Here is a 26,774-nt window from a genome sequence, read left to right as displayed (position 1 = left end):
TTAATAGCAAAGTTTTCTTAACTATATTTCATTAGAAATTTTAAACATTTTTGTTAAAAAAAACCTTTAAAACTCACGTTAGAGCGCTTATGAACGAGACTGGTTTCCATTTTAGCCTCTATTTACAAAAACCATATCATGGGGGTCGTAACATCTTGCATGCCCCTCATTGGATAGAATCTCATGACGTATGACGAATCTAATTCTCTGATTGGCTACTGCTTTTGCAACAAGGTGAGATTGACGAGGAAGACGACTCAGTGCAGTTTTAGAAGTTAACAGGACTCAGAGGAGACGGGTTATTCTGCAATGTTGACCATTTTCTTGATTGTTTTGGTAATTCTGGTAATATTCACACTGAAATATGTCTTCGGCAGCCCAGAGTCGAACCCGTTTGCAAAGGACTGTCGAGAACCGCTGAAAAAGAAAGTTTACGACGAAAAAACGAAAAATAAAGTCCTGAAGCAAGGTGAGTTTATCAAGGGACATTTTTAAAAAATAAATTGGCAACTTTTTCTATGAAAGTCATTCTTGAAAATCAGTGTTCAGTTGAGCACACCTGCTATAAGAGGAGATTTTCTAAACTGAAAATGATTTTCAATGTTATTTGGGGGTATCTTAATGATTTGTAATGGCACTGATCAATATTTGTCTTTTATTTTACTGATTTGGAATTAAAATACAACAGAACATTATAACTTTTTCAAGTGTTAAAATTACTCAATTTCTTGTTGAAGTAACTCTGGAAAGAATTAAATTAACATTAATTCTGATAAGGACCAAATAGACATAGAGTCTAGAGAAATGGTTGTGTAGTTTTATACAAAATATCCAATTTCACATACAGTACTCATGCATTTGTTCCCTCTTTGAATAATACTACTGATTCTTAAGTATTTTTTTTCCAGATATGTTTTCATACTTTGCCTTTTTGTAGGTTTCGTGGCCAGTAAAGTACCAGACAACCTTGATGCAATCATCATTGGTAGTGGCATCGGTGGACTTGGCCTGGGTGTCCTTCTGGCTAAAGTTGGAAAGAAGGTTCTGGTTCTGGAGCAGCATGATCGGGCTGGGGGATGCTGCCACACGTTCACAGAGAAGGGCTTTGAGTTTGATGTTGGTGAGATACTTGTCATGCATCCTTAAATAATACTTCAAAAATAGGGACTCATTATTATTTATCATTTTATGAACTCCGACTCAACCTTAGGAATCCATTACATTGGTGATCTGTTGGGCAACTCGCCTTTTTGCTGCATGCTGGACCAGATGACCAATGGTCAGCTGCAGTGGGAGCCTCTGGAGAAGGCGTTTGATCACGTTGTGCTGGGATCTCTGGAAAACCGACGCTCCTATCCCATCTTCAGCGGCAGCGCCCGCTACCTTGAGGAGCTGAAGAAGCGATTCCCTGGAGAGGAAAAGGCCATCGATGAGTATTTGAGGCTGGTGAAGGTAGAATCTTGTCATGTGTGTATTTAGCCTGAAATGAACTTGCTAATCACCTTAACTGCAGATGCATTTTCTCCCATTGCACTTTGACACAGAAACATTTTACTATTCAAATTTCAGCTGTTGGTTCATCATAATCAAAGGTCAAAAAGTTACAAGCAACAGCAGTTTTAATCTGGTTGCAGATAAAGAAACGCACTTCAAAGTTTTATCGTTTTTTTAAATTTTTTTTTATGAAGATAACAAATAATAAATAAGATTAAGAGCCATTTTGCCCTTCAAATTTCTGGTCTGACATTCCTCGAAGATGGTAAACTTAATCAGAATTGCAAATATTTATTCTGTTTTTGGCAATAAAATATTATCTTTGTTTTTATGTTTATGGTGTTTAAAGATACCGAAACTGGAAAAGTTGAAGGGCGTAATAACAAGATAATAGTCACATGAAACATTCCCTGAGGGAACAACAGGAACTGTTTAAGCCAAAACATCAGTGTTTAGTTTTCCGAAGTAAAGTGTGGAAAACTTTACTTTAAAAAATGTGACCAAAGTGAATAAACGTGCTTGTTTTACGTTCTTCCTGCAGAAAACCGAGTTTGGCGCCTGGCTCCTTATTGTGCTGAAGCTCTGCCCCTTACCTTTGGCCAAGTTCCTGATCCACACCGGCCTAGTCAAACATCTGTCTTTCTTCTTTAAAATGGCGCCACGCAGCCTGAGAGACGTGGTCAACGAGCTGACAGAGAACAAAGACCTCAGAGCTGTCTTCACCTACATCTTTGGCACCTATGGTACGCTCTGCTGCATTTAGGAGTTTTGTTTATTCACAAACTTCTTACATTGTTCTTTTTTCATTCTCTTTTGATTTGCAGGTCAAAAGCCAAAAGATGCCAGCTTTGCCATGCACAGTTTGCTGATCACTCATTACCTAAACGGCGCCTGGTATCCTAAAGCTGGCAGCAGTGAGATTGCTTACCACATGATTCCCATCATCGAGAAAGCAGGGGGCGCTGTTCTGGTGCGAGCCCCAGTCAACCGCATCTTATTTAATGATGCAAAGGAAGCTTGCGGTGAGCTTGACTTCATTCGTTTACTAACCTGATCCTCTATATTAGATGAATCTATTGTTCTTTCTTTTTTGTTTGTTTGTTTTCAGGTGTGAGTGTGTTGAAAGGTCAGGAGGAGGTGCATATAAAAGCCCCTATGGTCATTTCGGATGCCGGTATTTTTAATACCTACGAGAAGCTGCTGCCCAAGGAGCTCCAGGACATGCCAGGTCAGTCAGCGTCAAAGGATGATCTCAATAATTTACAATGTTTCCCAAAAATATTCACATCACTTTAACTTTTTCTGATTTTGTAAAGTTTCCACCACAAAACTGTTACACAGTAATTATTATTTGCTATAAAAATGATTCGAGAAACTGTCAGTGCTCTGACAATCATTATTTATCATTAAATAATCCTAGATTTACTTCAACTGTCAAGCTTTCTTATTAATTCCCACAATTTTAAAAAAAATATTTGATATGTATTTTACTTGTCTTTGTTTGCATTTAACTTTTGAAGTGCTTTGTGCAGTTTGAGCTGTTGGAAATATGCTATGTAAATACATTTGACACTGAAAAGTGACACAGCACACAGTTTCTTTGTGAGGAAGACAGAAAATTGCTCTGAAGACCCAAAGGCCTTTTTTAAGTGCCTGATTAAAAAATGTCCTTTCAAGCCAGATAACCTGGAATGATGTTAGGATAAATCTTGGGTTAAACATTTCTAATTTTTGTCAGTAGCTTAAACCTATATTGCATTTGATTTGAATTAGAAATATTATTTAGAAGTAAATTGGTGCAAACACAAATTTATTTTATTTTCAAATATGAATCTTTTTTTCTGCTACTTCATTTTCATGCTTATTTGTGTTGGGTCTTTATATAGCATCTAAATTAAATACTTTAGAGATTATGCTTTGTAACATGACAACAAACATTTTAAAAACATGCCTTTGCATATATTTCATATATTTCCTAGAGAAGTTTGTTGTTATTTTGCTGCTTTGCAGAGATCCAGAAGCAGCTCAGTTTGGTGAAACATGGTGAAGGAGGTCTGAGCATCTTTATTGGTTTAAATGGAACCAAGGAGGAGCTGGGACTGAAAGCAAACAACTACTGGATCTTTGCTGACAACAATTTTGATGAACTGTATGCCTGTTTTGTTAAAAGTTTTTTTTTTTATTATTCAAACTGTTTGATCCCAGTTGTCTTTTGCTCTTTCCTGTTGCACAGGAAGTGCTAGTTGTTCCTGGCTGTTATTTGTGTACATTCACCAGATTTCTGTCTGTTCGTTAAAGGCTGGAGAGATATTTAAATGACGGGAGAGAACAGGCTTCTAAGAAAATACCTCTGCTGTTTGTCGCTTCGCCGTCTGCCAAAGATCCATCGTGGGAGGAGAGATCACCAGGTACTGATGAATGATGGGAATATACCCTCATCTTTAAATGTTTTCTTAATCAGAGTCTCTCTCTATTTTATTTTTGTAGGAAAGTCTACTTTAAGTCTGGTCAGTTTTGCCAAACATTCGTGGTTTGAGGAGTGGAAGGACGATAAAGTGACGAACAGAGGGCCTGATTACAAAGAGCTGAAACAAGCGTTCATTGACTCCGCTCTGGATGTGGTGATGGACGTTTTCCCAAAAATCACAAGGGACAAGGTAAAGGATTCTGGAGCTTCTCACATTTACATTTTCTGTCTTTCTCTGGGTAAATCTGGTTCGATCTGATATCTGTATCAGTCCAGATGTTGAAGTAAATTCTAGGTTGATATTGGTTACAATACCGCTCTAGAATAGATCTATAAGAGCAGGTCTATTCAATGTAATTCTATGATCTTTGCTCTCTCCTTCATAATTTGCTTTGCGTTACATTTAGAATTCCTAATTGCATTTAATGAACTATTTGAAAGGTCTGTTGCAGTTTTTACATGCTTAACCAAAGTAGTCAATTTCCATTTCTTTAGTATTTGTTTTATACTCGAAATTAGAATGAGCAAATTTAAATTCAGTCTGACCCAGCCTGTGAAGATATTGGTGTGAAAACACATAAAAGGTTACCTAATAATGTGCCACACTTCTTAGCTAGGTAATCCTTGTTACTCAGAAACGTGTTGTGTTTTTGCAGATTGAGTACATTGAAGCTGGAACCCCCATCACAAACACACACTACATTGGCGCCCCAAAAGGTGAGATCTATGGAGTGGACCACGACATCGCTCGGTTCAGCCCTGAATTCAACGCTACAATAAGACCTCAGACTCCCCTGAAGAACCTCTACCTGACAGGTGTGTCCTTCCGTGCTTCTGTACACCAATCAGAGAATAAAGATTGGTGTGTCCCAATCTCAAATCTAGCCCCTATAATGGTTTTTAAATGTCCTGTTTACAGGCCAGGATGTGTTTTTGTGCGGTTTCGCCGGTGCCCTTGCCGGTGCGCTAACCTGCGGCTCGGTCATTCTCAACCGCAACCTCCATCTGGATTCCTTCCTGTTGGCAATGAAAACCAAATATTTCGACAAAAAGTCAAAAGACGAGTAGCTGCTTCTGTTTACTGAAATTAAATGACGTTTGACAACAACACAGCTCAATAACACTAACAAGAGATGAACTGAAACTCTTATGAAAAAGTCATAATATGCTGTGTCTTTGCATCAGCATGCTCATTACTGGCTTTAATAGTCAGACAATATAATTGTCAGTAATCTCTGATGCATGAGGCAGAGTGATTTCAGCACTAAAAATAATGTTTTTGTCTTAAATGTATGTATTATATGTTTTGAATAGTACTCTTTTTTTTGAACAATTTCATTTGTTTGTTTTTTGTGTAGTTGCTACAAATAATAAACATGTTATAACACGTGCCTGACAAGTTTTCTTGCTTTTTCTTTCACTCAAAACACATTCCATCCTCATTATATTTAATGTTAGCCTTTTATGCATTTACACACAGACTCCATTTTTTATTGTTTGGCTGCAGATGAAAGCATCAGCAGGAACAGGGACACGTGTACCACGACTGGACGTCTTAAAATGGGGACTTTAAGCTTTCTGATTAGCTGGCGATTAAAAAGGGGTGTGATTATTTTTTTCCTCATAATCTTTTATGCTGGTCAGAGTTATGCAAATACATTTTTCCACCGCTGGCGGGCGATGGTGATTTTGCTAAGAGGAGACGAGCTACGGTAAAATAATCATTTGTCGAAATAACAGAAGATTTAGTATTGTGGTGCTGCGATGTAGCAACTTTATGAAATGTGGGTTTGTTGTGGATAGTTTAATTTCGTCGCGTTTCTTTTCAAAATATTTATTTTGATAGCCACGCTGGCTAGCTTATTCCGAGTGCAGCTAAAGCAAGAAAACGCGACATATTCATTTGCTGTTGCTCTAAGCTTAACTTATTTCTTTATATTTCAGATTAAACTCGCTGAATTTAGGGGGAAAATGGACTTTTGCCCTGAATCGCTGCATTATGAGCTTTTAGCGGAGGTCGGTGAAGGATCCTTCGGGAAAGTTTACAAAGCCAGAGAGGTTGGGGAGAAACAGCGCCTCCTGGCGGTGAAGAAGTTCAACTTTCGCTGGGAGTCTGAGGAGGCCGGAATCCCTCCCTTCATGATCCGAGAGGTGGCGCTGCTGCGCAAAGTGGGCTACTTCAACCATCCAAACATTGTCAAGTAGGTTATTCCCTAAGATTATGCATTACTAGTCCATAGTTGAAATCTGATTCTTGAGTTTTTCATTTGCGTGCTTCATCAAAACAAGGTTATTTATTTTTCAGTTTTTCTCACAAAAAGAGTTTCAGCCATCTTGAATACCGAGCTTATAGAAAAGGAGAACTAAATTTAAGGGTTAGAGAATATCACTTTAAGTTCACCTGTAAATATTGTGGCTTTCACCTGAAGCCAGAATATTCCCAACTTTTGGTGAAGAATGGCACAGGCAGCAGATACTAAATATAAGATTTGTGATTTGTCTCTTGTGTTAAGCCTATAATAATAAAAAAAAGAGCAGGTTTTTTTCCAGTTTATATTTTTCTGTACTTTCTCATGTCCTATGACTTGTCAAATTTTTATGTCCTACAGGCTCTTAGATGCATCTGCTGTTCCTATTGGCTCTGCCCTGGACCTCACTCTGGTGCTGGAATACATCGATCAGGACCTGTCCACTTTTCTGTCGAAGGCTCCTGCTTGTGGTCTGGGCCGTGACTTGATAAAGGTGAGACCGCCTAATCTGATTTCACTTCAGCGTTGCAGCTTGTTCAACTGCTGCCATGTTGGTCCCAGGATGTGATGCAGCAGCTGCTGCGAGGACTGGACTTCCTGCACACAAACCTCGTCCTGCATCGAGACTTAAAGCCGGAGAACATCCTGGTCAGCAGTCGAGGAGAGATCAAGATCGCAGACTTCGGCCTCGCACGAATTCACACCTATAATATCGCTCTTACACCCGGTGTAAGTGTTATTTCAGTCAGACGTTTTACTGATTTTCTCCACTGCAGCAGTCTGTTTTTATGCCTGAGGTGTGAAATGTTGGTTTTCATCTTTTTCTCCACCTCTGCTCAAATATGTTTCTGTTTCGTATTCTTTTCCCACTTCTGCTCAGGTCGTGACCTTGTGGTATCGAGCTCCAGAGGTGCTGCTGAACTCTGTTTACATGTCCTCAGTGGACATGTGGAGCGCTGGCTGCATCTTTGCTGAGCTTTTCATCTTGAGGTGAGTAAAAAGGAACACAAACATCCGACTCTGGAGTTTCATCTTATATTTAAGGCTGCAATTTTTCACACAAACGCAAGTAAAGCACAGAATAAAGCAGCCTTGCCCTTTTATTCTGCAGGCCGTTGTTTAAGGGCTACACAGAGTTGCAACAGCTGCAAAAAATCTTTGAGTGAGTATAAAAGGCAAAATAATTTAAAAATGATAATTTCCATTCTGATATTCATATATTTTGAAGGGCAATTTTGTTTACAGAAACTTCATAATCTATTTTACTCATAGTTTCGGTTGTGTGGTTTTCATTTGTGTTTTTATTGTTTTTGGTTGTTTTGGATATTTATTCTAGTTCCAGATTTACGTGTTTACAGAATTATAGTTCATTGTATTTTTCAGAGGACAAATTTATATCATTATGCCATTGTCTTCATATTATCTGAACATAATCTCAAAATGATATTTATTGTTTATCTCACTAATTTCAGGGACATTTATCGACCAGAATAAATTATCATCATGACGAATAACAAAAACTGAAATTGAACACATTTTTTATTTATTGAATTAAATCAAAACGGTAATCAATAGAGGAAAAACTCTGGTCGTCCTCCTGGCAACGCTTAGTTATTGATCTGTCCTCTGTTTGACAGGGTGATCGGTTTGCCCAGTGAGGACGACTGGCCTCAGGAAAGCCCTATCTTGTACTCTGAGAGCCTGGGGCCGAGGGGCTCCTGCACCAACCTGCTGCCCAACCTGGACCAAGATGAGAACGACCTGCTGTCTGTAAGCACATCCATGCTTCTACTTCCCTGTTTAACCCAGAAATGTCCTGATATTCTCTCCCAGCCACACAAACCGAGTCAAACAGTGCTAAAAGGAAGAACAGTGGCTGCTATTAGGAACGTTTTCCTTCATATTCTATGCAAAATAAATCAAGAGACATGAATCAATCACCACTAAAATACCATCTTTTTGGAATAATAATTCATATGCCATTTAACCCTTTCATGCATAGCAGTCGCTGCAGTGGACGGCTATTTAAAAGCCGTTTTCTGTGTTTCTTGTGGATTTTTATGTTACAAAAGCACACAGACGACTGAAGTGGACACTAGTGTGTCATACAATTCACTGCCAACTACTGGCCATCCACTGCAAGTGCAATAATTTTTTGTTAAATCCAATAAGGCAGACAGAAAAGCAATTCAGGAATGTCCAATTCCTCCTTTCCACCTCTTTTTATACCTAAAAAAAATCAAAAACACTTAGAAAAAAAATTGTGACTTAAAGGATCATAAGTCATGCATGAAAAGGTGAAGAAGCTAATGCACAAAAAATCTAAAATCTACCATCACAAATATAATACAAGTCAGACTTTTAACTGGTCAGATAAAGTCAAAATGTAATGTTTTCTCAGCTGGTGAGTGTATGATGTTTTCATTTTATTTTTGTGTTTTTATGATGTAAAGCACTTTTAACTAACTTGTTGGCGAAATGTGATATACAATAAAAAAAACTTGTAAAGAAAGCTGAAAAAAAATAGACTAAAGTGCTGTCTTGTTTTTTTGTTGTTTGTTTTCTTTTTCTAAACTTTCTGAATGATTTCAGAAATTGATTGCGTTTGAGCAACAGGTGTTTGCGGTCATGAGGCACTAAGTATTGATGAAAAACTGTCACATAAGGAAAAAGAAGGAGAAGAAGACAAATAAGTTTATTTACTTAGCACATTTTTAACAACAAGGCAGGTCAAAGAGCTTTACAGCAAAAGGAGAAACTGCACTATAAAATGTTCTAGTTGATATTAATCAAAAGTTTAGTAAAGTGCCATTGTTAATTTTTTCATTGGTTGTTTCAAAAGCAACTTTGAACAGGTGGGTTTTTAGTCTGTGTTTAAAGTTGCTCAGAGTTTTGAATGTTTTGCAATTTTCTGGAAGTTTGTTCCAGATATGACTCAAAGGAGGACAGCAACCTATGCCCTTTGATCAGTAATCATGTTCAAAGCATTAAAACGGTGTGAAATCTTCTTACCTGCAGCACTGTTTGTTGTTCAATCCGAGCCGTCGGATCTCCGCCGCCAAGGCCCTGACTCACCCTTTCTTTGTGAAGCACTGAAGATTCCCGCCGAACGACGAGCCAAAACTGCTGCGATTCTGTGATCAGAAATATCCAACGGAGAAATCAGCATTGTGCCATAAAATCCACCGTCCTGTTCGCTTAAAGCTTTTAAATCTGTAATCAGCAGCATCATGAGAAACTCTGGTTGCATTGGAGGCGGGAAACTGCCTGAACAAATGAGCTTGACTCACAGATTGTGGAACTTATGTCACAAAACATTTAGGAAAGCGAGATTTATTTTTGATACTTTTCTCAAACTCGGTACCCCTTTTTTCTAAACCTTATAGATGTTCGTGTAAACGAAATTAACAGAAGTTTTTCAGTTAGGTTGTGCCGTGTTCTGATTAAATGTCGAGTTTCTGTGTTAAGTGTTAGCGTTCGACATATGGAGTCTGTTTGGTTGTATGCTGCTAAAGAAACAATATGAGCACCTTTAAGTTTACGAGTATCTCCTTACTGGAGTTTTTTATTTTTTGCAATGCAGCACTTTATAGATGTTATTCATTTTATTTTTGAGAAGACATATATGGTGTAATGAATGCAGATTGCACCTGTTTTTACGTTTGTATTAACATATTGTGAAAAGTATATTTTTCCCCTCTTTCTCAGTTATGTTGTTCATTTGTGGAACATTTCGATAAATATTTGTTCTGCCTGTTCTTTTAGAAGCAACAAAAGTTATTTTCTGTTACCTGCTCATTTTTTTTTTATCAAGATGTAATTTCATTTAAAAATGAGAAGAGGGCGCTCTTGTAGCATTTTTGGTTTGTTTACAAAAGATGATTTGCTTCAACTTGGCCCCTGTCTCTTCTTTCACAATTTTTTCACACCTAATTTTTTCAGAAAGTATTTTTATATGCATTAATAATTAACCAATGAGATAGCAAAAGAAACAGATCAGTATGAATAACTTCAATAAACAAAAATAAATTAGGTAAATAAAATTATGAACATAAAAATATATAAATACATATTTTTTAAGCAGCTTAAAATTAATGTCTGTGCCATAAACTACACTTATTAATATTTTTCAGCTTTCTTTTGCATTTTGAGAGAATAATTTGTTTTTGTCACTTTTCTATATTGTTTTTATTCTGTGGCATTTCTCTACAATGCCCTCAAAAAATCTCATTTTATGAAGTTTTTGCAACTAAGTTGTAAAAGTTTTTTGCTTTTAGATTGGTTTAATAAAAAATAATGTATTTGTTTTGGAACCAACTGTGAAGAAGTAACATAAACTCAACCACAACTAAAATTCGACATATTTGGTAAAGGAAGGAAAAGGACAAATAAATGACGTGATTAGCTAACTATTATAGCAATACTCTCAATAAACACCAAATAATTTTTGATGGATGTGCTTTTAATGGGTCTGTTGGAAGTTTTGTCTAAAGTTGTGATTGATCAAGATAAAATATTGTGAAGTATATGCCTTAGAAAAATAAGAAAAGTGGATAGATAGAGAGAAAAAGAAACAAATCTAAAAGATGCTTCTAAGTTGCATACTCATTAAACACAGAATAATCTATTACTGCAATGATGGATGCTGCAAACCTGAAGCAAAGAGTGAGGAAGACCACAATCATCTCAAGGACTTTAAATGGTATGGATCAGTTTTTATTCCTTTTTAAATTTGATTGATGTTCATGTTCACCTCCTTTCTTGGTTTACTGGTACAGTAGCTCTGCATGTGTCTGTACTACTTTAGTAAACTTCCTTTGTTTTCTTACATCTTTCTGTTTTTTACAGAGATGATGGGAAAATGCATTCAGGTGAGGGTGACTGGTATGATTTTACTCTGCTAGCAAAGCAATCAAATGTATTTCCATATTGCAACTGATTGTACAACAATTTGGCTCAAAATTGTTATTTAATCCAAACTAATTGGTCTGCTGCGTTCCTATGTTTTCACATACAGTACGCAAGTAAAAACTCAAGTTGTGATAAATGCATAAATATAAGAAAAAAATAACTTTCATTATACCTCCTATGACGTCACTGCATTGAAGCTCATTTTGCAGAGTAGATTTTATCCTAACAAAATAATGCAAAAAAAAAAAACTTCAGACAAACTGACCACGGCATGTCATCATATGTATTTATATGTAGATAGATAAGAAAAATATATTTAAAGCGACTTAAAATGATGTGGCGGTAAACTTTGAATGGCAGCTTTAAGAGTTGATGTAAATATCAGAGCGGCTGCAAGGGAAGAGCCCGTCCCAGGGTTCGCCCGTCTATTTATACCTTCTCCCCTTAATGCGGAGAGCCACCCCCAGCTGCGACTGTGACTACATTTGGAGAGACTCACCGCGGGGAAGGATCAGTGGGGAGGGACCGCCGGCCGGCTGGAGCGAGGCTGACGGCGCGCATGCAATGTAAGTAAGTACACGCTTCTTTTCAATAAGCACCTAGTAAAGTTGTATGTCTAACTTTTTTGAGTCCAGAACCAGCAAGCAGCAGTTCGGAATGAACTTTGTAATTTTAGCCTCAAGACAGACGAGAGAGATGACCCACCTGTTGGTTTCATAATTTTTATCTCGAGTGGGAAACACTATGAAGTTGATGTTTAATAGCCAATAACACAAATTTCAAGTTTACGCACCAATTAAGGGTAAGAGTTTTCCAAAAATATTAGTACAAATTGCATACTTCACTCCTGTTTTCTCCAAATTTATGAGGATAAATTGAATATTTTGTAGTATCCATAAATTACTCTAAGCTAGTACAAGCAATAATTAGAAAGATATTGTAAATAAACTCACCATGTTAGAGGCTTAAAACTAAATATTTGTTTGTACTTGATGCAGGAGGTTTTAAACATCATGCATAATACAAAACCATTAATGCACTTTGAGTGGAAGCATAAGGTGGGGAGACAGCTCTTCCTGTGTTTATAACAGTAAAGGGCCTATCTGTTAAGTGTTAATCTTACCTATGGACCATGTAATGAATGCAAGGCTGTCTTTGTGGATTGAAGGAATTTGTCCTTGAGTCACAGAGATCATTGGGAGCTTTGGTGCAGGTAACCCAGCTGGGTAGGTGTAATTGGTCAGAGGCTTATTCTTGGCCAACCTTTTAATCTGGTCTGCTGCAGAAACCTTTTGATTCCCCTCCAACTTCAAATGATTTTAGGTTAATTTAGAATGTCCATATTGAATTATTCTAACTGTTTTGTAATAAAAGACAGAGTTTTTTTTTTTTTTAACTTTTGATAATTAGTTAAATATTTTCCTACTGCCAATGTTCAGAACTGATTCTGTCAACCACAACCGATTCTGGTTGTGGTTAATTTTATGTTATTTCTTCACATTTGGTTAAACAAATACATTAAAGACATTTTTTTTATTATACTAATCTAAGAGCATTCTCTGCTGCTGGGTGTATTTCCAGCTTCTGTTGGAAGTTCTCCAGGATTAGAAGTGTGTGATCCCTGTTGAGCCTGGGTTGCATTCTCTTCTCTGCAGCTCACATGACTATTGATCCCTGCAATCTCAATTCTTTCTTGTGTTTATCCAAAGATGACCAAAGAGCATACAACGATTTAAGGGGGAGGGGATCTTTAAAAGGATTGAACTCTTGTTTTAAGCACGTATGCATGTGTTGATGCAGAATCTCTGCATCCACTCCTAAGCTTATGTTCCCAGTATCATGAAGCCATCTTGATATCTTAACAAGCTTATTCTGCTTTTACATTCAAATAGAAAACAGTTTATTGCAGTCGATGCATGCACATTTGAAACCAGACATTTTCATAGAATATTTGGAATTGCGTACAAATAAATGAGTTTTAAGCATATCTAAAACCAAAAGCATAATATTTGGATCAAATTGAAAATTAAAAACTGAGCTAAAATTAGACCTGTCTATAAATGGGACAGTGGAACAGGTGGAAGAAATTAGACTTCTGGGAGTCCCAATGGACAACTGACTGGAGTGATCTCCTGATTGAACGCACTGTTACAGTTATGGGAAGACAACTATGGTACTTATTTTGAAAAGATGTTTACATTAGATATCCTTAAACTTTAACATTTTAAGATTGCCTTTTGTCACTTGCAATATTTCCTCATGATGTGGTCCAGTGCTTCAGAAAAACATTTAATCGAACTACAATTAGTCCAAAACAGGGCAGCTCATCTTCCTCTGAATGGTTCCAAATACGCAAATATTATGAGGATGCACAAATTACTTCCATGTGCTTTATTATTCAAGCACATAAAGATAACAGGACTCGTATATTCCTATGTAGAAAGCCGTAGCAGTAGTAAGCTTCCTTATTCCAGCTAATTTTTAACACCTTCGAATGCCTGCCAGTTGACTTTTTTTCCCCTTGAATTTAGTAGAAGTGCATTCTCTCATTTCCACTTAAGTCATAAAACCATCCTCAAACTATATTAAAGCTTAAAGATTTTTCTTGCTGGGAAAGATTAAAACTTTAGATTATAACGTTGGGGCTCCTTTGAAGTAGGAGATCAAATTTTTTTTTGTTCAGATGAGTCAGTTCTGACCGGCTATTACAGAACGCTTGTTTCGATAATCTGTATTCTTTTGCTTTTTGCTGTATTTCCATCTACCAGCCAGTGGGTAGCAGTTCAATCGATAAACTTAGTATCTTTTAGAGTCTGATTTTTGCTGCCAGAACATCCATTCAGCTTCACAGCAGATTCATCTGGTGCAGAGCGTCTGTGACTCCTACCTCTTTGTTCGTCCTCCATTGTGCTTCCTGCTGTAGGAATGCTGACATCTACAGTTTAGTAAAGCACACAGACACACACATATACACACATGGAAACACACATTTATTTTTCTGCATACAGTGCTGTGCTAAAGTCTTGATCCACATCTCATTTGTTTACGTTATGAAAGACTTTAATGCTATCCCAACTGGTAATGATCTATAGATCTCCACACTTTTTGGGGATTTTGCAAAGTTTTTTTCCTAAGTGTTATCACACTGGGGTCATGGTTCATAGTTTTAGATATATTACATCAATGACATTTAAAAATAGATTTCAGGTTCAGGTTTCCCTTGTAGACTAAAGGGACTTTCCTTGATTGTTTGTGTCCATGTTGCTTGGGAACATACTATTTCATACAAGATGTTGCATGTGTGCTTATACACATTTGAAAACATATTTAATCAGACAAAGCATAACATCATCTGTTTAGTGGTGATGCAGGTTGCTTAAGTTACTAGAAGTTTTGCAGAAAAGATCAGCAAACTTTGCAGAGACTCGCACCTTGAGTGGAGATGAGGTGTTGAATTTCAGTGCAAGAGGAGATTTTTGACTCGGCAGGCTGGTGCCTATCATCTTACGTGGAGGAGAGAAGGATGAAAAGAGGTGGAACTAGATCAAGGATATTATGCAAGAACAAGTCCAACTCTTATATGTTGCCATTTAATCATTTTGCACACAAACTTTTAATTGCCTCTTGCAGAGTAGAAAAACAAACTCATACTGTTCTTCACATTTTCTGTGCACTAACTCCTCCTATAGATTTGTTGTAGAACCGTTCTTCAACTGAACATACACTGAGCCAATAAATGTCAGAATTGAGAAAATTTTGTAATGAAATATGTATTTATTTTCTATTTGCATTGGCCTAAATTATTGTAAGTGAAATGTATTTAAAATGGCTTCAACAAAATGATTAAAATATTCAAAACAAGACAACATGGAGACAGCTGTAAAACTGAAAAGTTGCATTTGTATTCATTCAACTTTACTCTGACACCCATAAATAAAATCCAATATGTTTCTTGATCTTTTATTATACCACCTTTATTTTTAATCTTTCAGGAGAAACATCTCTCTTCCAAAGGTACTGATGGTCTCCAACACCTGATAACCGATGAGCAAAGCAAAAAAAGTCCTCAGTTCGAATGGAATCTGAATACTGCAAAAATTCGAGCTCAAGCTGAAAAGCAGAGGACAAATTTCCCATTTACTTTTTCTTCCCCCATGCTCTGCAGTTAATTGAGGAACAGATAAACACCAGAATCAATCAGAGGGACATGGATGCATCAGAGAAGCTGGTTCTGGAGCCCAGAGCAGAGCGGATTGCCCGCTACAAGGCCGAGAGGAGGCGAGAGCTGGCCGAACGCTACGGAGACTTAGAGGAGCTTCCCTCCAAGTGGGTGAGGCGAGATGGAAAGGAGCTGAACGACCCACCGACCTCAGCACGTGGCGGGGAGTTAAACTCAGACAGCCTTGGTGAAAGAGTGAACACCAGAACGCGAGATGTTACAAATGGAGTCAAGGCCGACGCTCCTGAGGAGCCAAACTACCTGAGGTGAGGTGGAAGACAGATGATTATTTCTAAAATGAATGGTTCTTATTCATATATAAAGAGTTTGCCCCAACGCTTTTACTCCAACTTTCCTCTCGGTCCAATTTTTGTCATTCAGGCGGTTTACAAATTTTCTTTATGCTCCAAAGACCTTGTCTTCTAGTTGGGCTAGAAATCCCTGTGTGTCCAAGGTGCTTTGTAATTGTTAACCATAGCTATAACAGGATTTGTCATGGAAATTAAGATTTGTTACATTACTGAAATTGTCATAGGTATATTTTGTCTAAAAGGGAATGTATTGTGCAAAACTCACATTCTACACGGTTTTGTATTTCCATTTGGGATTTCTACTGCAAGTGTAAGCACTTAAAAAAAACAACAACAAAAAAAACACCCAGACAGTTTTTGGCTGTTAGTTTAGGTTTTTGGCCGTCTGGAGAATAGTTGTTTCAAAAACCTCCAAAATGTAACGTCACAAATCAGCAGGAACTGCCCCTCATTTAGCAAGCAACCGGAAGCTCAGTTCATTACCGAGCAACCCACACCCGGCTCCAGCACTTTTGGTCAACTGGCCTTACCACTGGATAGGCTGTACAATGGCTGCTGGAAAAGACAAGTGCTTTGTTGTTGACTTACCATCCAGAAAAACTGGAGAGAATTTAATTTGTAATAATGGTTCAATTTTTAAAAAAATGTGAAGACAGGACTTACAGTGAGGTAAAAAAAAAGGGTATTTTTCCCGTTTGTCTGTTTCCCTTCATAAGTTTGTTGTGTAGTTACTTGAAATGCTGTCCACTGAATTTATTTGCTGAATTTGGAGCTTCATGAATGCAGTACCAATCTGTATGAAATGTGAAATGTAGAAGCAGATTTATAAACTAGCTTCAGAAATGTTTTTGTCAACACTTTGATTGAAGGGATGTGCATCAGACTGACACCATCATAAACATGATGTAACACCTGAACATCAATGTTTGACATTAAGTGTCATTTGGTAAACAAATACATTCTTAAGATTGCATTAAAAGTGTCATTATTTACGGACTAACACGTTCATGACAGCACTAAAACATTTATGTTCATGTTCATGACAGGTTTGTGTTTTTTATGATGTTCATGATGTAATAACTGCCATGTCAGTCGTATGCACACTCTTTCAAGTAGGAGTGTGCCATTGCAATTTTCTGGTCGATCTCTGATTACCGATCTTCAAAAATCCTGATCTGCCGATACCGATGTTTTTGATTAAATGTTGCTAAATGTAGCAAGAAAGTTGTTGAATTGGCAAAAGTGAGTGACTATTAGTAAATGCAAACGTGCAGACATGACTTGGTGGGCCTGTCTGTCAGTCAAACGTCTCTCACAAGAGAACAGAAGAGGACAGTGGCTGATTGTTAGACCTTTGCTGAGGTAGATAATATGGGTGGAAAAGATCGTCTTCACATGTAAGTATCGACGGATCACCAATCCCCCAAATTGAAGGAAAGAGGCACAATAAACCCACAGGCCGATAAATAAATCGACGTTGCCTTTTTTCTGCACTTATTAAGGCCTCCAAAATATACAGCAGGTTGAAGTTACTTAATGAATATTAATCCCAGCAGCCATTTGGAATTTCTAAGTCATTCAAACCGCTCACTCTCTTCTTTGCTTGACTTCCTCAGTTGCTTTTGTTGCCATTTAAAACTGACTGCTACAAATCCATCAGGGTTTTTACAACCACTCTGATTTTTTCTCTTGCTGCCCCTGTTCTGTCTTGAATCTTCATGTGATTTGAGAGGCTCTTCGTTTATCCTTGAAGTTGCATCTTTCTCTGCAACACTTCAACCCTTGATGGAAAACTGCGCCTGTGAATTTTCTTTACGTTTGCTGCATTTTCACTCACTTTAGCCAGAATTGCCAAGACTCTGCCAACGTCCCGAGTGAGGACGGGCTCCTTGTCCATCCAGGACCCGATGCCCTGCAGCTCCACACTCGGGTGTCGGTGGGCCAGTTGAGGAGCTCCCTCCTCCAGCAGACAGAGGGCGGAGCAGGCCAGGAGAAACTGTAGGGTTGCCTTCATGTGCGTGATCCAAACCGCGTGACCTTCGTACGAGTGTTTACCACCAGCTTTCCTTTTCTTTTTCTGTTTTTTCTCTGTGTTTATGGAAACCAGTGGTCCTGATCCTGGCCAAACCACATCCTCTCTGGACCTGGCAGCTGGTTTTGAGGGAGGCCGGCGGCGGAGCAGGCGCTACCTTCAAGGGTCAGGAGGGGGTCGCAAAACCAGCGAGCGCTTCAGGACACAGCCAATCACAGCCAACGAGATGGAGGAGAGCACCGGGTAGGAGCTGTTTCTCATGTTTAGTAGCAACTCTTACAAAGTAAACCTCAAGATAAATGAATCTTTTCTTATAGCTCAATTTCATATTTCGGAATTTCAATCATGCAAATGGGAAAAATGGGAATCCTGTTAATACTCAAAATTCTTCTTTAATATTTTATAAAGTTGAAGGAAAATGGGAATCTTAAACTTTCATCTTTTTCCAGTCAAAATGTTCTTGTATTTTTTAAAAATGCATGCATTCTAGTGACGTTATCCTCAACTGTGTTGGCATATTGCATATTGCCATTCATTGGTTTTCCAGAGTGTTTTGTTTCAGATCATAGCTCCAGTTAAACTAGGCCTGGACAATATGACTGACAAACAAATCACAGTTTAAGGGTTTTATATCGGTCAATATTGAACAATTATTGATCAGTTTCTCCCTTTAAATTTCTGAAATATTGCCAAACTGGTGATACGATCTTTCTGATTGTATCAAACTGTTCATCTCGTTTTCTCCCTCCTCACCTCATCGTTGTGTTTTATCCAATCAGCATGAAGCTGCTGCTCTGTAAGTTACTCAACAGGTTGTTGCGAGTTGTGAGAGTTTGAGCAGCCAAAGCCTCTCCTTTGCCTACATCTCCCAGAATTCTGAGCGGTCCCACATTGAAGTTCAGTGAAATTATTGAAAATTCTATTTGACGTATGTTATATGGTTATTTATTGCAGTATGTATTGCTGTTGATTAAGTTAAAGCTCTACTAGCTGACATCAAGCTGATGAGACAGAAAAGGTATTTTCCCATCATGCCTCTAAAACTGTCAGTTGTTATTGACGGAACGGTTGCTATGGAGACGTGGCTACTTTCCTGCTGTTAGCTTTGGAGATTTTTTTTTTCTTCTTTTTATTAATTAATTATCGAACTGTAAAGATGTGTGATTTCAGGTGAGAAATTATTTATTTGTTGCCAGCTGTACATGCTGTCTTTCCCATTTTGAAGAGCTGCTTAACTTGGATGTTTTCCCAGATGACGTATTCAAATGTACTGAAATTAAATTCAGTTTTAATTTATTTAGTTGCTTTTAATTTCAGATGGGTGCTAACAAATGGTTGCTGACTTACTATTTGTGTTTTAATAATATGATTGACGGCTTAATTTTAAGCTATAAATCAACTGTTACTTTTGAGATGTCATCCAATACTCAACTGTAATTGTTCTTGAGAAAACTGAGACGTTTTTCTTAGCTGGAAACATTTTTATTTGGTATTTCAATTTAAAAAGTAACGTTTCATCTGAGGCTTTAGACAGAAACCTTTGGGTGGTTTGCATGAGTCTGTTCTTCATTCTGAGATCAACGGCGGCATTTTATCAAGAATGCAAATTTTTTGCGTTATCTTGATTCTCTGAATCCTCCAACAGAAGGACATTCACAGCACATTTGTGTGAGAACACTCTGAGCTCTTCATATTTATATTTAACAAAATGGTCTCCTCTTCTAGGCTCTTGGATGCAGATGAAAATGACAAGAAAGGTAAAACTTTTGATTTAGTACAAAGGAGGTTTAGTTACAGCAAGAATGTTCTTTTCTTTGCATGCTCTGGAGGAAATATGTTTTGTATTTGTTTATCCATCTTGACCAGTTGTCGCTGTAAATTCTTGTAACTGCCCGGGAAATAAACCAGGTTATATTTGGGAGGCCCACTTTGTTTAATATGGTGAGAGATGATAGGTTTACGAGTGAGGCTTGATGCAAAGTCACCTCTCTTCTTATTTGACCTCAGCAGAAAAAGATTATAAGTTAACGCAAAGTGGTTTTAATGGTTTGTACAGTGCTAAACAAACAGTAGGTGCCTCATATTGCACTTTCGGTTTACAGAAGGGACTATTTCTCACTGTATTTTGTCAAAACATGTATAAAAATAATGTATATGTAAATATACACTTATTTTTAAAGAAGTAAGAGATAAATTATTAATTGTTTGCTAAAGCTTTGAACAAATAAAAGCCTAAAAATAAGGTAGGCATACATTTCTATTCAGTCCCAACCACATACAATTTTTTTTGGTGCATGTCCTAAATTTGACATCTTGAAACTAAAATCTTTACAAAATAACTCAAGTTCAATCTGATTGGATGGAGATCATTTGCAAAATTCAGTTCTTGCCATTCTTTGCTAGATAATCTAAAACATAGATAAGGTTTTATCTAAATCGTTGTAAAAGTTCAGGGTTGTTTATTTTTTAAGAAATTGTTGAAATATTATAATTTGAAGTAACTATTTTTATTAAGTCTTTCAACCATTTGAGAAACGAGAACTTATCTCTTAAAAAAATAAAAAAAGTTGTTAATACTCAAGAAAGTGAAGTTGAAATACCTTCAGATGAAACATAAAAAACCATAAAGTGGTAAAATGTTAGTAATTATACTCCATTTATTTTAAGAAGAATATTCATTAGTGGCTCCATCTTAATATTTAGTAATGATTATTTAAGTGTGTTGCCTTGCAACATTTACATCTTTTCTTATTTCTTCTTCTAGCGGATGTGAAAACAGACGATAGAGCCAAAATGAGCGTGGCTGCCAAGATGTCTCTGTTTAAAGTAAGCCTGTGCTCTGAAACAAGAACCTTGTTGCAAATCTTGACCTGTTTATTTCATCAGTTAAGGAAATTAAATGTATCAAATACAGCAGAAATGCAGTTCTTGTTCTGAACAAGTTGAGACACATGCAGGTTGTGTGGTGGAAACGCGGACCAGGCTTGACGTTCCTGTTGCACTCAGAAGCTGAAATGTTTCAGTTTTATTCCCAGTGACTCAGGTGAAAATGTGCCAGACACTGTAGTGCCATTAACAGCCGGCAGCTGTGGTAAAATTAGCCTGCTGTGCTGCAGAGATGGGCAGCGATGAAACCGAAACCTGCAGGTATCCAGTTACACCGTGACCTGTTGAAAGTAAGCTGAAAGTAAACTGCCAATATGCTTTATCCACGAGTTACAATGCCGCTTCGCCTGCCTTCTTGCATCAATACAGGACAGTGCAATGCGCTGAGTCATCTCTCTGTAATTTAAATGTATAAAATAGCCTCAAACCTCTGACTAATACCCCTCAAAATGATTATAAAAAAGTTTTTTATGTTTAAAATCACATATTAAGAAATGAAGGAAAATTAGTTTATAGTCTTTCTGCTAAATCCTTACATTAGGATCCACCTTTGCGGAAAGTTTCGGATCATTTGATGCCTTGATGAGTTGATATTAATAAATATTTTGCTTCTTTAGGAACTGGAAAAGTCATCTGCCTCCGATTCCTCAGCTCCGTTGAAGTCTCGCTCCGCCAGCAGCTTACATGAGCGAAGGACGCGGCGTAACAACGACCTCCGCTTTCTCACTCAGCCAATCACCTGTGAGGAAATGGTTTCAATGAGGTGGGTAGAGATGTGCAAGATATAGGAGCTTGTTTTAAGTCAATAATTCCTTAATATTGATGAAAAAGGAATGGTTTCATTGGCAGATTATTTCCCTTTTAACAAGACATTTTCCCCGTGTTGTCAGGGAAATAATCTGCCAGTGTTGCTTGTTCGTTTTAAAATCAATATTAAGAAATTATTAACTTAAAACAAGCTGCTATAGCTTGCTGAAAAGTTACATGTTAGTTAGTTTTGCCTTATTTCAAGTGTTTAAGCTATTTGCACAAACATAACACCCAAAAATACTGGGTGAAATGTTGTAATTTTGCAGTCTCGAGCATTATGTCTAAAAAGTGTCAGATTTTCTTCTAAGAGGTAAAAGGCCTTATTTTTCCAGCGCCACTGCTACGTGAAAAAACTACAGATGCAATTCTAGCTCATGCAATCAATCAAAGGTTACTTGGATAAAATTTAGCTGCAGATTTTTTTAGCTCTACAGCTGCTGAATGGAGTGTGGTGGACTCACTAAAAATAAACAACACTGTATGTGATAAAGGCAGTGGAGGAACATGATGTGCTCACTAATGTGTTCTCAGTATTTTATAGGTCATGAAAAAAGAATAAGTATTCTGATGGCACAGTTCTGCATGGTTGCAGCTTATTTTGTCACGTTATGCAGTGCTCCTCCTGCAGCAGAGGTCCAGTCTGGAGAGTCTGAGTCAGTGGAGGACGGAGATGAGAGCTGCAGGATGAGCATGAGGGAGAAGCTGGCCCTCTTCAACAGGCTGTCCGTACCTGGAAAGAACGGCTCCGGTCCCGCTGACGGGCCACCAGAGAGGCGAAAACAGAAAGGGGCCCGGTACCGCACCCAGCCTATCACCGTGGACGAAGTTAGTCTGGTGAGGAGAAAACGAGTCAGAGTTTAGTTTTAATCCTGAATTAATGGGTTTAATTTTCCTTTGCGATCAGTCAAATAGTTTTGAATTTGAATTTTGTATTTGGAAGTTTAACTCAGAAAAACCTCAATGATCTCTGTGGAGCATTACGACTTTTGCTTGATATACATATGAAACCTTTTGGGCTTATTTCAAATGTAGCAGACACAGACCAAAAACAAAGGGAGAAAAGTGTGGAAAATGTTTAAAAGGAAAGAATAAGCTGCCTCTAAACATGCAAAAAGAGAAAAAACAAAACAGCAAAACCACAGTAACAAACAACATATGCATATATTATAACAACATGCATAACATCATTGGAAAGTATAACAGTATATAGCAATTTGTATTTTGTGGCAACCTATTGAGTGTGAACCTAAAACACCTGCGTGTACTTGTGTGTGTATTTATATCTGTTTTCTGTCCTGTTTCAGCTTCAGAAAGGCCCCATTCAGCTTCCCGCCTTCAGTTTGTCCCCAAATCTGTACGACAGACAGCAGGCCTCGTCTGTTAACCTGAAACCCAGCGAGGTGCGCCTCACACGACCGAAATCCGAACTTTCAGAACCAGAATCAACACAACGGGACTTACAGGATCACAACTCTGAGCCGTGCTTGAAGGGAATCCTGAAGAAGAGCCGCCCTGATGAGTCGGAGCGGAGCGGGACCGATGGGCAGAAACTCAACCAGCAGAATGGTGAAGACTGCGCAGATCCAGAGATGCTCGGGAGGTCAGAAGGACCCGAGAGGCTGGAACCACACAGAGACACATCAGTCAAAGTAGCTCCATGGAGACAGAGAGCTCGAAACAGGAGGGAGACCCCGACACAACTGTCATCCGACCTGGATCCACAGATCATTTCCTCTGTGGGAAACGTCTCTGATGCTGGGTATGTAGCATGAGCTCTCACCCTTTAATGGTTCTAAGAACAAGTTTTTAAAACGCATACTTGTTTTTTATTCCGCATGATTTGTCCAGAACACAAGGTGAAGAGCAGAGTGTTGGGACGCTTGAGAAAGGAGACAAACCCAAACAAAAAGCTTTGGTTTCTGTCGGAGTTTGTTCACCGAAACTACAAGAAACAGCAGAGTCACTGAGAGAAAAAGTAAGGAATAGACATGCATCTATGTCCCTGCAAACAATTAAAATGAATAAGTAACACAAATAAATGAGAGTTTATTTATATCTCTAAACGTTTAGTGAACGCACCATAGCATAAAATGTTTGTTTCTTAAAAAACATGTAGATGGAGACACTTTATAAATACAGCATTCTACAAAATTATTATTTTTCTCTCTCTCTTATTAGAGCCACTAACTTTGGTGTGTTTTATAAGGATTTTTATTTCTCTGAGAAGCTTCCCTGCCTGGTATACTTTTCTGATTTTATTTCTCTTTAATTGAAAGTTGTTAATTGCTTTCCGATTTACAACTTTTTTTGTTGGTCATTCACAAAAAAATCATAAGAAATTACACTGTTGTTTTTGGCTGTGATGCAAAAAAAGTATGAGAAAAATAATCTATTGTTATGGATATTTCATTATTTACCACATATAAAGCATTTAAACTTAATGTACATTATACAGCTCTGGAAAAAAATTAAGAGACCACTTACAATGATCAGTTTCTCTGATTTTATTCTTTATGGATAAGTTTGAGTAAAATGAACATTGTTCTTTCATTCTATGAAATACCGACATGTCTTCCAAGGAGAAATTTAGTATTTAGGTCTGAAAATATTTTCAGACCTCAGTGCAAATAAAACAGGTTCGTATTCATTTAGAAACAACAATACTAATGTTTTTACTCAGGAAGAGTTCAGAGATCAGTGTTTGGTGGAAAAACCATGAGATATTTACTTCTTAATTTTTTCCAGAGCTGTACGTTACAATTTTTTGCTCTCATTTCATTTGCGTAATGTACTTGCTGTGTTAGAGGTAAGTGGGTTCACTCGTCCAGCTGGCTTTAGATTTTGAGACTGGACCTGCGGTTTGATTGGACCTTTGGCCGTGTCACTGAAACACGATATAGCATCTCTCAGCACAAGCACTCTGCATTTGGTATGTGCTTAATGTTTTGAGATCAGACTCATGTTACTGGGAAACATATTCAGACCAGTTATGTGGTTTATAACAGTTGGTGGGAATGTGGAATGCAAACAAACATTTAATTATTTGGTAGTTAAATTTTACACCCTTTATGACTTATAGATCTTCTCTGCAGCAACACACCCATGTTTCATGTATGTCTTCTATTTATTGTGTTTGATTTCATCCATCTTTTATTTTTATAATCATTTTTTACATAATTTTCCTCTCCTTTGTTTCTCTTTTGTAGGAGGAATCAGAAATTCTTGTTCTTGAGACACCTCAGTGCTGGGTAAAGCTTTCCAAAATGAATCAAAGTTCTGTATCGTTATGCAATATAGTTTGAACTTTAGCCTTTAGCCTTTTACTGTTTCTTCTCTCCCAGGAACCTGTCTTTGCATCTGTCTTTGCTCTCAATACACCCCAATATATCATGTGTTTTAATCAGGTAACTGTGTGACCTGCTGTATGGGACTTGACCTGCTGCTTGTCATGATTTCGAGTGTTCAGCATGCAGTCATAAGTTTTTGAAAGCACATTCAAAGAAAGTCACTCCCTCTAATAACCATTTTACTCCATGTTTTGCACATTTTGCGTGGTCCTTCTGCAGCATGTCCAACAAAACAAGCAACTTTTTCGTGCTTTTCAGATTTCTTTGACTCAATAAGAAACAATAGATAATCAAAAAAAGAGAGAAGAACTTCAAATTAAATTTTATACAGAAGAAAAATTAAAAGGAAGAGAGAGAAAAAGAACAATAATTTTTCCCACCTCTTTAAAACACTCCCTGGTTTTAGGAGAAGATGTTTCTTTGTGTGAAATTTGAGAATTAGTGGTTTGCTCGCTTTTATTGCATGAGTTTGCCTCTTTGTCACCTAAGGTGCTATTTATTCATCCAGAGTTGTGCCTCTTCAAGGGATTTGTTTAAGATCTTATTTCATCCTCATCATTTCAGCTTTGCAGCTTGTTTGTAATCCTACGGCAGGACTGCAAATATACTTTTGTATACAGACTTACTGCTGTTGCAACATTGAAACCGAAAGCTTCCCTCTCTATATATACTACATCCTTCTTTTACTTTAAATGTTCATTGAGTAACTTTAAGACGATTGATCATGAATGTCTCTGAATGTCCATGTAATCATCTGTTCATTGTGTTTTCTTTTCTCTTCATCCTCAGACTGACATGTGCTTTGAGGCCCAGGAAGTCTCCTCTCCCACAAAGAGCCCGATCCAACCGCAATGGAGACAGAAGGTGATATATGCTGTCACTTTTTCTATTATCTGTATTTCTGAGAAGGTGATCTATTTGTTTGTGTTTCTACACAGAGTAAAGAAGCCGAGCCTGAGCTTCAGATGGAAGAAGCTGAAGAGAGGAAAACAGGGCAGCAAAGCAACAAGCAGGAAACTGAGATGAACATCGAGAGAAGTGAGTTTTATTCATCTGGATTTGATCTGGGTTTGTCTCCTTCATTTAACATTCCTGTGTTTGAAAACTTTGCATCCAGGATCTCCTGCTGAAACAGACAGTTGTGATATTTCCAATAAGAACATGGAGTCCAGCGATGCTTCAGCAGGTCAGAGCTGCATCATCTCTTCAAACTCAAAGTTTTTATTAGATGCTAAATTCTGTCCTTCACTTGTCTCTCTTTGTCTGCTGCTTCTCCAGAGACTGTCCTGCACATCGACCTGCCTCATGAAGAGACACCTGCTGATAGTTTGAAGATATCAGACCGAAGTTTCTGTGGCAGCCCGCCGCCTCCTCCTCCAGCTGGCGGCCTCACACCATGCGGCGATGTTGCTGCTGCAGAGACGGATCAGGACCTCGCTATCCTCTGCCAAAGCAGCATGCCCATGTGAGTATTACTCAACATTATGGCTTAAGTAGAAAAAGGGGGGATTTATTTTTACCTGCTTCATTTTATTTTAAATTCTGAAACGTATAAAGAAGTTTGGACATATTTTGAATATACTGACAAGTAATTGAATACTTTTCGTGCACTTTAATGTAATTTATTCACATTAAATACCTTTGAAATCATGTTAAAGGTGATATAAAAAGAAAATCTTGCCAATTTGTGGCAGTAAGATCCCTACTTTGTTTTAGATTTCTGTATCAAACCTCTAATTTACTTCAAAATTAGTCAGCAAAGAAAAACTTCTTCAGCATTTGTCATCTAGTTTCTAAATGTCTTAACTAACTTAGAAGAAACTTTCCAGCAAGATACATAAGTTTATTTTAGTCCTTAATATTGATAAAAATTTCACTGGGACATTATTTCACTTGTCTCATGGGGAAAATGTCAAGTTATAAGTGAAATGATCTGTCAGTAGTTTTTAAATTATTTTTATCTGTATTAAAAAATAACTTACTTAAAACCAGCTTCTATGTCTTGTGTTTAGCAGCATTTGCTGCTGAACACATTTCCCTCTGAAAAG

At 37.6% G+C, this 26,774-nt stretch overlaps 3 protein-coding genes across 11 annotated transcripts in view; all 3 read left to right on the top strand.

Moving 5' to 3' along the window:
• Positions 1-30: 30 nt before the first annotated feature.
• Positions 31-5,352, top strand: LOC129373943 (all-trans-retinol 13,14-reductase-like). The gene is made up of 11 exons (XM_055052100.1): positions 31-469; positions 938-1,120; positions 1,211-1,452; positions 2,036-2,237; positions 2,319-2,516; positions 2,603-2,722; positions 3,505-3,643; positions 3,793-3,902; positions 3,982-4,151; positions 4,618-4,777; positions 4,881-5,352. Exons 1-11 carry the CDS (start codon positions 310-312, stop codon positions 5,027-5,029), a joined length of 1,833 nt encoding a protein of 610 aa, XP_054908075.1. The 5' UTR covers positions 31-309; the 3' UTR covers positions 5,030-5,352.
• A 92-nt stretch (positions 5,353-5,444) lies between these two features.
• cdk21 (cyclin-dependent kinase 21) lies at positions 5,445-10,096 on the top strand. 2 transcript variants are annotated; one of them, XM_055052103.1, is made up of 8 exons: positions 5,445-5,673; positions 5,906-6,162; positions 6,571-6,703; positions 6,772-6,939; positions 7,091-7,200; positions 7,322-7,372; positions 7,848-7,980; positions 9,229-10,096. In XM_055052103.1, the coding sequence occupies exons 2-8, from the start codon at positions 5,933-5,935 to the stop codon at positions 9,304-9,306; spliced, it is 903 nt and encodes a 300-aa protein (XP_054908078.1). In that variant the 5' UTR covers positions 5,445-5,673; positions 5,906-5,932; the 3' UTR covers positions 9,307-10,096. The 2 variants fall into 2 exon arrangements, with proteins under 2 accessions (XP_054908078.1, XP_054908077.1); XM_055052102.1 differs by lacking the exon at positions 9,229-10,096 and having other exon boundaries at positions 7,848-8,655.
• A 1,494-nt stretch (positions 10,097-11,590) lies between these two features.
• svilc (supervillin c) overlaps positions 11,591-26,774 on the top strand; it is a 23,417-nt gene continuing 8,233 nt past the window's right edge. For 2 of the 8 annotated variants that reach the window (XM_055052049.1, XM_055052048.1), the window contains exons 1-16: positions 11,611-11,691; positions 15,114-15,135; positions 15,287-15,606; positions 17,759-17,926; positions 19,409-19,440; positions 20,448-20,509; positions 21,187-21,332; positions 21,994-22,213; positions 22,684-23,138; positions 23,228-23,354; positions 24,586-24,627; positions 24,721-24,783; positions 25,516-25,590; positions 25,665-25,764; positions 25,844-25,912; positions 26,005-26,191. In XM_055052049.1, coding sequence (XP_054908024.1) covers positions 11,681-11,691; positions 15,114-15,135; positions 15,287-15,606; positions 17,759-17,926; positions 19,409-19,440; positions 20,448-20,509; positions 21,187-21,332; positions 21,994-22,213; positions 22,684-23,138; positions 23,228-23,354; positions 24,586-24,627; positions 24,721-24,783; positions 25,516-25,590; positions 25,665-25,764; positions 25,844-25,912; positions 26,005-26,191 — 2,099 coding nt within the window. In that variant the 5' untranslated portion in view covers positions 11,611-11,680. Of the gene's footprint in view, positions 11,692-15,113; positions 15,136-15,286; positions 15,607-17,758; positions 17,927-18,768; positions 18,854-19,408; positions 19,441-20,447; positions 20,510-21,186; positions 21,333-21,993; positions 22,214-22,683; positions 23,139-23,227; positions 23,355-24,585; positions 24,628-24,720; positions 24,784-25,515; positions 25,591-25,664; positions 25,765-25,843; positions 25,913-26,004; positions 26,192-26,774 lie in introns of those variants that run through there. The other 6 variants (XM_055052050.1, XM_055052056.1, XM_055052053.1 and 3 more) reach the window with 6 other exon arrangements.

This window comes from Poeciliopsis prolifica, unplaced genomic scaffold, assembly GCF_027474105.1.
Source record: "Poeciliopsis prolifica strain line A6 unplaced genomic scaffold, Auburn_PproV2 SCAFFOLD034, whole genome shotgun sequence".
Taxonomy (NCBI): domain Eukaryota; kingdom Metazoa; phylum Chordata; class Actinopteri; order Cyprinodontiformes; family Poeciliidae; genus Poeciliopsis; species Poeciliopsis prolifica.
Note: the sequence above shows the minus strand (reverse complement) of the source record. Positions and strands in the feature narration are given on the sequence as shown.